The sequence below is a fragment of the Passer montanus genome, unplaced genomic scaffold (genome assembly GCF_014805655.1).
Source record: "Passer montanus isolate IOZ18808 unplaced genomic scaffold, ASM1480565v1 scaffold554, whole genome shotgun sequence".
Taxonomy (NCBI): domain Eukaryota; kingdom Metazoa; phylum Chordata; class Aves; order Passeriformes; family Passeridae; genus Passer; species Passer montanus.
In genome coordinates this window covers 1-10,315 of record NW_024370529.1, presented here as the reverse complement: position 1 = coordinate 10,315, position 10,315 = coordinate 1, and the positions used below count along the sequence as shown (strand labels likewise).

Genomic DNA, 10,315 nt, shown 5'->3' with positions numbered 1-10,315 from the left:
ATGGCTGACGCCCCCTCCCCACCCCCGCAGCGGCCCCCCCGGCGGGGCGGGGGGGCCATGGAGCACCGGGGCCGGTAGGCACGGCCTGGCACCAGGAGCCCGCCCGGAGAGAGGGGAGCCAGGTGAGACCCCAGCCCCAAACACCTGGAGCGGTGGGACCCCCGGGATGGGGGCGCGGGGGGGTTTTGGGGGGTCCCTGGCCTGGGTGTGGGGTCGGGGAGGGGGCTTCAGGAGGTATTTGGGGGGGGTCTTTTAATGGGGGGTGCAGAGGGGTCCCTGCCCTCTCTGTGGGGTCAGGCTGGGGGTCCTGGTCCCCCTCTCCCCGTCCCTCCCGTCGCCCGGGCACCGCGGGGGGGACCCCCCCGCCTGCCGACCCCCACCACCACCATCACCATCCTCATCCTCGCGGCGCTGAGCCCCGCGCGGGCCTGCCCGGCCGTGTGCCGCTGCTCCGGCGGCCGCGTCTACTGCAACGACCGCGGGCTGACGGCCGTGCCCGAGGGGCTCCCGCCCGGTGCCACCACGCTGTTCCTGCAGAACAACCGCATCGGCGACGCGGGCATCCCGGCTCGCCTGGGCCGGCTGCCGGCGCTGCGGGTGCTTTACCTGTACGCCAACGCGCTGGAGCAGCTGCCGGCTCACCTGCCGCCGGCGCTGCGGGAGCTGCACCTGCAGGAGAACAACGTGCGGGGGCTCTGCCGCCGGGCGCTGGCCCGGGCGCCGCTGCTCGAGCGCCTGCACCTGGACGATAACTCGGTGTCGGCGGCCGGCATCGAGGAGGACGCGTTCGCCGAGAACCGCCGGCTGCGCCTCCTCTTCCTCTCGCGCAACCACCTGAGCAGCGTCCCCGCGGGGCTGCCGCCGGCGCTGGAGGAGCTGCGGCTGGACGACAACCGCATCCACACCATCCCGCTGCGGGCCTTCGAGGGGCTGCCGGCGCTGCGGCGCCTGGTGCTGGACGGGAACCTGCTGGCGAACCAGCGCATGGCCGACGACACCTTCAGCCGCCTGGGCAACCTCAGCGAGCTGTCGCTGGGTCGGAACGCGCTGGCGGCGCCGCCGGCCAACCTGCCCCGAGCGCGGCTCCGCCGCCTCTCGCTGGCCGCCAACGCCATCAGCCACGTGCCCGCCGGAGCGCTGGCCAGGATGAGGGCGCTGGAGAGGCTGGACCTGTCGGACAACAACCTGACCACGCTGCCCAGGGGGCTCTTCGACGACCTGGGCAGCCTGAGCCACCTGGGGCTGCGCAACAACCCCTGGTTCTGCGGCTGCAACCTGGCCTGGCTGCGGGACTGGCTGCGGCGCCGCGCCCCGCCGCGCCTGGAGGTGCGGGGGCTGCTGTGCCAGGCGCCGGCCAGGCTGCGGGGGCTGCCGGTGGGCGAGCTGCGGGGCGAGATGGACGCCTGCGAGAGCCCGGGCGGAGCGGCCGCCGCCGCGCCGGGGCTCTGGGTGCAGGCGGCTCCCGGCGGGGCCCTGCGGGTGCGGTGGCCGCCGGCTCCTCCCGGGGCGTCGCTGCGGCTCAGCTGGCTGCGGCCCGGCGGCGGAGCCGTCACCGAGACCTTGGTGCGGGGCGAGCGCGGCGAGTACGTGGTGCGGGCGCTGCAGCCGCGGGCCCCGTACCGGGTGTGCCTGGCCGCCCTGGAGCCCCCCGCCGCCTGATGGGGGGGGGAGGGGGCGGCCTCTTTCTTGGGACACCCCCTGCCCGTTTTAGGGGGGGCCCCTCCCGGGCCCCGGCTCTGAGGACATTGCGGGGGAAACTTTTAGGGGCGTTTTGGATTTTTTAAGGTGTTTTTTTTTGGGGGGTTTTTTGGTTTTTTTTTTTTTTCGGCACCGCGGCTTTTTGCGGGGGGAAAAAACGGCAGATTTGGTGCAGGAATGGGATTTTGGGGGGTGGACAGACCCCGACAGCCACGACCTCCCCCCCCAGCTTGGGGCCTCCCGGAGGCCCCCCCATTCCCCCCCAGGGACCTCGGGGATTCTCCTCCAGGCCACGGGTGAGGGTCCCCCGTGCAAGCCACGCCCCCTTAGTGCAAACCACGCCCCTTTCATACAAACCACGCCCCTTTTGTGCAAGCCACGCCCCGCGAGCGTCCGTTCCCAGCGAGACCTCCGCGCCGCCAGGGGGCGCGCTTCGTCTCCACCTCGCCCTCCTTTCCCCCCCCCTTCCCCGTCCTCTGTGACCAGCGCCGCTCGCAGCCAATGGGAGAAGCGGAAAATTCCAGAAGTCCCTGAGGTGCCCAGCCAATCAGCGCCCAGCGCCGGGAGATTCTACCAATGGGAGCGCGCGGGGGCGGGCCGCGATGCCGGCTTCCGCCGGGGGTGGGCGGCTCTGGTTAGAGGGCGCGCCCCGCTGCGCGCGACAGCCAATGGGAAGGCGGGAGCGCGGGCTGCGGGCGCTGCCGGAGCGGGGCCGGCTCCCAGCGGGGCTCGGGGGTCGCTGCCGGCCTCCGGGCGCTCTGAGGGGATGGCGGGGCCCTGAGGGGGCTCGGGGGGTTTGGCCTTGTCTGGGGGTCTCGGGGAGCTGAGGTGTCTGAGGTCTCAGGGAAGCGCCTCCTTCCTCACGTTCTTGTTCTTTTTCCTTCTCTCCTCTTCGTTTCTCCTTCATCTTCACCTCCCTCATCTTCATCCTTCCGGCCTTGCTCACGCCCCTCGTTGCTGTCGCTCTTCTCTCTCTTCCTGCCACTTGCTCTCCCGTGCCTCTTCATCCTCCTCGTCTTCATCTTCCTCGCACATTCATAATCGTCACCTTCCTCACACTTTCATTCTCGTCTCCCTCACGCCTTCATCCTTCTCGCCTTCCTGACATCTTCGTCCTCCTCATCTTCCTCGCACCTTGCTGCTCCCGGCCCTTCGCTGTTCTCTCTCCGTCCCTTTCCCCTCTTTTCCTTCATCATCATCCCTCCCTGTCCCCTTGCCTTCTCTTCCTCTCCTTCTCCCCGTTCCTGCTCTTTCTCCTCCCTTCCCGTTCCTGTGCCTCCTCTCCCCGTCCCCTTGCCTCTTCCTCGTCTCCCCCTTCCCCAACCTGTTCTCCCTCTCCCCTGTCCCGTGCCTCCTCTTCCTCACCCTCTCTCTCTCCCGTTCCCGTGCCCCCTGTCCCCGTTCCCTCTCTCTCTCTCCCGTTCCCTCTCCTGTTCTCGCTCGGTTCCCGTTCCCTGTCCTGTTCTCTCTCCCGTTCCCTGTCCCATTCCCGCTCGGTCCCGTTCCCTCTCCCGCTCCGTTCACCGTCCCGTTCCCTGTCCCATTCTCGTTCCTCGTCCCGTTCTGTCTCCCTTTCCCGCTCGGTCCCGGTCTCGCTCCATTCCCTGTCCCGTTCCCGCTCCGTTCCTGCTCCGTTCTCCCGTTCCCTCTCCCTTCATTCTGTCTCCCGTTCCTCTTCCCTGTCTCGTTCCCTCTCCCGTTCCCATTCCCTCTTGTCTTCCCGCTCCGTCCCCATTCCCGTTCCCTCTCCCGTTCCCTCTCCATTCCCTCTCCCGTCCCCATTCCCTGTCCCGTTCCCCGTCCCTCTCCGTTCCCGTTCCCTGTCCCATTCCCGCTCCGTTCCCTGTCCCGTTCCCCGTCCTGTCCCCGTTCCCTGTCCCGCTCCGTTCCCTCTCCCGTTCCCTCTCCATTCCCTCTCCCGTTCCCGTTGCCTGTTTCGCTCCATTTTCTCTCCCGTCCCCGTTCCCTCTCCCGTCCCCTCTCCCGTTCCCCGCTCCGTCCCCTCTCCCGTTCCCCGTCCTGTCCCCGTTCCCTCTCCCGTTCCCCGTCCCGTCCCTGTCCCCGTTCCCTTTCCATTCCCGTTCCCCGCTCCGTTCCCGTCCCCTGTCCCGTTCCCTCTCCCGTTCCCCGCTCCGTTCCCTCTCCCGTTCCCGCTCCCTGTCCCGTCCCCGTTCCCCGCTCCGTCCCCTCTCCCGTTCCCCGCTCCGTCCCCTCTCCCGTTCCCCGCTCTGTTCCCTCTCCCGTCCCCTCTCCCGTCCCCTCTCCCGTTCCCCGCTCCGTCCCCGCTCCCCGTCCCGCAGGCTCAGGAGCTGAAGGAGCGGGGGAACCGGGCTCTGGCGGCGGGGGACGTGGGGGCGGCCGTGGGACACTACTCGGCCGCCATCGCGCGGGACCCCAACAACCACGTCCTGTTCAGCAACCGCTCGGCCGCCTACGCGCGCCTGGGCGACTACGGGCGGGCCCTGGCCGATGCCTGCCGCACGCTGGAGCTGCGGCCCGACTGGGCCAAGGTGGGCTGGGGGCTCGGGGGGACGGGGGGGCCTNNNNAGGGTTAGGGGCAGGACTGGGGGGTCTCAGGGGGTCTGACCATGGGGGATGCCGTGGAAGGTCAGGGTGGGGATCTGACCATGGTGGGGAGGGGTCAGGGTGGGGGTCCCCGCCCCACAGGACCCTCAAGTACAGAAGGGCTCTGGGGGGCTAGGGGAGTGCCCTGGGATGGGTTTGGGGTGACCCTGGAGGGTTTTGGGTGTCCCTGGAGAAGTTTTGGGTGTCCCTGAAAGGTTTTGAGTGGCTTGAAGAGATTTTTGGTGTCCCTGAGAGATTTTGAGTCTTCCTGAAAAATTTTGAGCAGCCTGGAGAGGTTTTGGGTGTTGCTGGAAAAATTTTGAGTGTCCCTGAAAGGTTTTGAGTGGTCTGGAGAGGTTTTGGGTGGCCTGGAGAACTTCTGGGTGTCCTTGAGAAGTTTTGAGTGGCCTGGAGAACTTCTGGGTGTCCCTGAGAAGTTTGGTCTGGCCATGGTGGGGAGGGGTCAGGACGGGGGTCTGGCCGTGGTGGGGAGGGGTCAGGGGAGGGTCTGGCCATGGTGGGGAGGGATCAAGGTCGGGGTCTGGCCGTGGTGGGAGGGGTCAGGACGGGGGTCCCCGCCCCACGGAGGCCGGCTCAGCGCTGTGACCCTCTGTGCCCCGCTGTCTGGAGAACTTCTGGGTGTCCCTGAGAAGTTTTGGGTGGCCTGGAGAGGTTCTGGGTGTCCCTGAAAGGTTTTAAGTGGCCTGGAGAGGTTCTGAGTGGCCGTGAAAGATTTTGGGTGGCCTGGAGAACTTCTGGGTGTCCCTGGGAGGCCAGCTCAGGGCCGTGCCCCGCTGTCCCCCCGTGTCCCCAGGGCTACTCGCGGAAGGCGGCGGCTCTGGAGTTCCTGCAGCGCCTGGAGGAGGCCAAGGCCACCTACGAGGAGGGGCTGGCCCGGGACCCGGGCAACGAGCAGCTCCTGCAGGGCCTGCGCGGCGTGGAGACCAGGCTGGCGGGTAGGGGGGCTCTGGGGGAGCTCCTGGGGTGGGTTTGGGGTGGCCCTGAAAGGTTTTGGGTGGCCCAGAGAGTTTCAGGGTGCCAGGGGAGTTTTGGGTGGCTCTGAAAGGTTTTTGGGTGGTCTTGAGAGGTTTTGGGTGGTTCTGGAAGGTTTTGGGTGGTCTGGAGAAGTTTTGGGTGGTTTGCAGAGGTTTTGGGTGTCCCTGAAAGATTTTGAGCGGCCTAGAGAAGTTTGGGTGGCCCTGAAAGGTTTTGGGCGTCCTTGAAGAAGTTTTGAGTGGCCTGGAGAAGTTTTGGGCGTCTTTGAACAGGTTTGGGGTGTCCCTGAAGGGTTTGGAGTGTCTCTGAAAGGTTTGGGGTGTCCCTGAAAGATTTTGAATGGTCTGGAGAGGTTTTGAGTGGCCCTGGAGAGATTTTGGGTGTCCCTGAAAAGGTTTTGAGTGTCCTTGAAAGGTTTTGGGTGTCCCTGGAGAGGTTTTGGGTGTCTATGAAAGGATTTGGGTGGCTTAAAGAGGTTTTGGGTATTCCTGAAAGGTTTTGGGTGGCCTGGAGAAGTTTTGGGTGTCCCTGGAGAGATTTTGTATGTCCCTGAAGGATTTTGAGTGGCCTGAAGAGATTTTTGGTGGCCCTGAAAAAGTTTGAATGGCCTGAAGAGGTTTTGGATGGCCTGAAGAAGTTTGGGTGGCCCCGGAAGGTTTTGGGTGGCCTAGAGAACTTCTGGGTGTCCCTGGAGAGATTTTGAGTGTCCCTGGAATATTTCGAATGGCCTGAAGAGATTTTGGGTCGCCCTGGAAGGTTTTGGGTGGCCCGGAGAAGTTTGGGTGGCCCTGGAAGATTTTGGGTGTCCTATTTTGTATGTCCCTGAAGGATTTTGAGTGGCCTGAAGAGATTTTTGGTGGCCCTGAAAAAGTTTGAATGGCCTGAAGAGGTTTTGGATGGCCTGAAGAAGTTTGGGTGGCCCCGGAAGGTTTTGGGTGGCCTAGAGAACTTCTGGGTGTCCCTAGAGAGATTTTGAGTGTCCCTGAAATATTTTGAATGGCCTGAAGAGATTTTGGGTGGCCCTGGAAGGTTTTGGGTGGCCCTGGAAGACTTTGGGTGTCCCTGGAGAAGTTTTCAGTGGCCCTGAAAAGTTTTGGGTGGCCTGGAGAACTTCTGGGTGTCCCTGGAGAGATTTTGGGTGTCCCTGAAAGATTTTGGGTGGCTCCAAGAGGTTTTGAGTGACCCTGAAGAGGTTTCGGGTGACCCGGGGAGTTTTTGGTGTCCCTGAAAGATTTTTGAGTGACCTGAAGAGGTTCTGAGTGGCCTGGAGAAGTTTTGCGTGGCTCTGGAGAGGTTTTGAGTGGCGTGAAGAGATTTTGGGTGTCCCTGAAAGATTTTGGGTGGCTTGAAGAGGTTTTGAGCGACCCTGGAAGATTTTGGGTGTCCCTGGAGAAGTTTTCAGTGGCCCTGAAAAGTTTTGGGTGACCTGGAGAATTTCTGGATGTCCCTGGAGAGATTTTGGGTGTCCCTGAAAGGTTTTGAGTGGCCTGAAGAGATTTTGGGTGTCCCTGAAGGATTTTGGGTGGCTCAAAGAGGTTTTGAGCGACCCTGGAAGATTTTGGGTGGCCCGGAGAATTTCAGGGTGCCGGGGAGGTGGAGAAGTGCGAATTCGGGCTGTCCAGAGCAGGATTTTTGAACTCCTGAGAGGGATTTTGGGGTGCCTGCCCCGTGTGACCCCGTTGCAGAGCGGAAGCTGCTGAACCCCTTCAGTGCCCCCGACCTGCTGGCGCGGCTCGAGGCCGACCCCCGGACGCGGGGGCTGCTGGGGGACCCCGAGTACCGGCGGCTGCTGGAGACGCTGCGCAGCGACCCCGGGCAGCTGGGGGCGTCAGTGAGGGCCAGCCCCCCCCGGCCGAGGAGCTCCCCCAGAACAAGCAGGAGGTGAGGGGGGGTCCCCAAAACGGGTTTGGGGGTGCCCTGCACACCTGAGGAGCAGCGGGAGGAGACCCCGGGCTGGGCTGGGGGGAGTTTTGGGGGGGTCGAGGGGAATTTGGGGGGGCTCTAGGGCAGGTTTTGGGGTGCTGGAGGAGGAGCTGGGATTTGGGGAGGGTCTCAGGCAGGTTTTGGGGTGAGGGGCCAGATTTAGGGTGAACTCCACAGCGGGAGAAGGAGCTGGGTCATGATGGAAAGATCTGGGTGTGAAATTTGGGGGGATTCCAGCAATTTTAGGGGTTCCCTCAGGTACAGAAGGAGAAGGAATTGGGTCACGGTGGGAGGATCTGGGTGTGAAATGTGGGGTGATTCCAGCTGGTTTTGGGGTTTCCTCCCCCAGGCACAGAGGAAGAAGGAGCTGGGTCATGGTGGGAGGATCTGGGTGTGAAATTTTGGGGTGATTCCAGCCAGTTTTGGGGTTCCTTTCAGGCACAGAAGGAGCTGGGTGATGGTGGGAGGATTTGGGTGTGTAATTTTGGGGTGATTCCAGCCGTTTTTGGGGTTCCTTTCAGGCACAGAAGGAGAAGGAGCTGGGTGATGGTGGGAGGATCTGGGTGTGTAATTTTGGGGTGATTCCATCCAATTTTGGGGTTCCTTTCAGGCACAGAAGGAGAAGGAGCTGGGTGATGGTGGGAGGATTTGGGTGTGTAATTTTGGGGTGATTCCAGCCGTTTTTGGGGTTCCTTCCAGGCACAGAAGGAGAAGGAGCTGGGCAACGCCGCCTACAAGCGCAAGGAGTTCCCGGCGGCGCTGGAGCACTACACCCGCGCCGAGCAGCTGGACCCCACCAACATGACCTACGTCACCAACCAAGCAGGTTTGCCACCCTAAACCCCCCCAGAACCATCCCCCCCGAACCCCCAAACCCCCCTGAACCCCAAATTTCCCCCTCCCTCACAGCCGTGTACTTCGAGACGGGCGAGTACGAGCGGTGCCGGGCGCTGTGCGAGCGCGCCATCGAGGTGGGCCGGGAGAACCGCGAGGATTACAGGCAGATTGCCAAGTGAGTCTGGGGGGCTTTGGGGTGTCTGGGGGGGGTCTCTGCTGTCCCCCCAAACCGTCCCTGTCCCCCCCAAACCGTGGCTGTGCCCCCAGGGCGTACGCACGGATCGGGAACTCGTATTTCCGCGAGGAGCGCTACAAGGACGCCGTGCACTTCTACAACAAATCCCTGGCCGAGCACCGCACGCCCGACGTGCTCAAGAAGTGTCAGCAGGTGACGTGGGGGACACGGGGACGCTGGGGGTGACCCCCCTGGGCCCCCCTGAACCCCCCAATCCCTGCTGCAGGCTGAGAAGATCCTGAAGGAGCAGGAGCGCTTGGCCTACATCGACCCCGACCTGGCGCTGGAGGAGAAGAACAAAGGCAACGAGTGCTTCCAGCGAGGTCTGGGGGGCTCTCAGGGGTCTGGGGTCTCTGAGGGGGCTTTGAGGGGTTTGGGGCACCTCCTGAGAGTGAGGAGGGGGTCTTTTTTAGGGGATTACCCCCAGGCCATGAAGCACTACAGCGAGGCCATCCGGCGCAACCCGCACGAGGCGCGGCTCTACAGCAACCGCGCCGCCTGCTACACCAAACTGCTCGAGTTCCCCCTGGCCCTCAAGGTCTGGGGCTGCCCTCGGGGGGCCTGGGGGGTGGTTTGGGGGTCCTGGGGGTTGGTTTGGGGGCTTTGGGATTGGTTTGGAGGGGTCTTGGGGTGGTTTGGTGGGTTTGGGACTGTGTTTGAGGGTCCTGGGGGTTGGTTTGAGGGGTCTCGGGGTGGTTTGGGACTGGTTTAGAGGGTTCTGAGGGTTGGTTTGGAGGGTCCTGGGGGTTGGTCTGGGGGGTCTTGAGGTGGTTTGGTGGGTTTGGGACTGGTTTAGAGGGTCCTGGGTGTTGGTTGGGGGATTTGGGATTGGTTTGGAGGGTCCTGGGGGTTGGTCTGGGGGGTCTTGAGGTGGTTTGGTGGGTTTGGGACTGCATTTGAGTGTTCTGGGGGCTGGTTTGGGAGCTTTGGAACTGGTTTGAGGGTCCTGAGGGTTAGTTTGGGGGGTCTTGGGGTGGTTTGGGGGGTTTGGGATTGGTTTGGAGGGTCTTGGAGTGGTGTGAGTGCTGTAAGAGGGTCCTGGGTGTTGATTTGGGGGTCTGGGGGCTGATTTGGGGTTAATTTTGGGGGTCCTGGGGTGGGGACCAGTTTGGGGAGGGTGTTAGGGTTGGTTTGAGAGTCTTGGGGTGCTTTGGGAGCACAGAGGGGCCGGGAGGGCTGGGTTTGGGGACAGAGGACACTGTGGGGCTGGGTTTGGGGACAAGGGACACTGGGGGGCTTCTTTGGGGGCACAGAGGGGGTACTGGGGTTGTTGTCAGGGACACTGGGGGGCTCTGGGACCCCCCTGACACCCCCTTTGTCCCCCCGCAGGACTGTGAGGAGTGCATCCGCCTGGAGCCCACCTTCAGTGAGTGGGGGACAGAGGGGACAGGAGGGGACAGGCCCTGCCCTTCCTCTGCTTCAGCCTCATCATCCTCACTGCTCTCCTTCTCCGTGTGTGCTTTCCTTGTCCTGATCTGCCTGGCCCCTCCTGGCCCTCTGTGTCCCCCCTGTCGCTCTGTGTCCCCTCCTGTCCCCGTGTCCCCCCCGGTGCCTGAACCTGTGTACATCCCCCTGAACCTGTGTGTGCCTTTGTCCTTCTGTCTGTCCACACCTGTCCCCATGTCCTCCCTGTCCTCGTGTCCCCCTGTTGTTCCTGTGTCCCCACATCCCTCTGTGTCCCCCCCGTCCCTGTGTCCCTCCCGTTCCCTCCTGTCCCTATGTCCCCCCCGTCTGCCCCTGTCCCACTCTGTCCCTGTGTCCCCCATGTCCCCCTGTCCCCACATCCCTCTGTGTCCCCTCCTGTCCCTGTGTCTCCCGTGTCCCCTGTGTCTCTATGTCCCCTGTGTCCCCACATCCCTCTGTGTCCCCTCCTGTCCCCTCCTGTCCCTGTGTTCCCTATGTCCCCTCTGTCCCCTCCTGTCCCCCTGTCCCCGTGTCCCCCTCTGTCCTTGCTGTTCCCTGTCCCCTTGTCCCCCTGTCCCCACATTCTTCTGTGTCCCCCCCTGTCCCCCCCATCCCCTTGTCCCCCTCTGTCCCTGTGTCCCTCCCGTTCCCTCCTGT

The 10,315-nt window shown here is 63.7% G+C and overlaps 2 protein-coding genes across 2 annotated transcripts; both read left to right on the top strand.

The window, feature by feature from the left end:
- The first annotated feature begins 255 nt into the window (after nucleotides 1-255).
- On the top strand, nucleotides 256-1,659 carry LOC120510142 (leucine-rich repeat transmembrane protein FLRT1-like). Its single transcript, XM_039725638.1, has one exon. The coding sequence runs from the start codon at nucleotides 256-258 to the stop codon at nucleotides 1,657-1,659; it is 1,404 nt and encodes a 467-aa protein (XP_039581572.1).
- A 2,288-nt stretch (nucleotides 1,660-3,947) lies between these two features.
- LOC120510144 (stress-induced-phosphoprotein 1-like) lies at nucleotides 3,948-9,983 on the top strand (the record flags this gene model as incomplete). The annotated part of the gene is given in 10 exon segments (XM_039725640.1): nucleotides 3,948-4,208; nucleotides 5,078-5,219; nucleotides 6,945-7,094; nucleotides 7,097-7,140; nucleotides 7,882-8,008; nucleotides 8,092-8,194; nucleotides 8,287-8,407; nucleotides 8,481-8,577; nucleotides 8,668-8,792; nucleotides 9,584-9,983. Coding segments are annotated over 10 exon segments (1,570 nt in total), but the record flags the coding sequence as incomplete, so codon positions are not given.
- Between the last annotated feature and the right edge of the window lie 332 nt (nucleotides 9,984-10,315).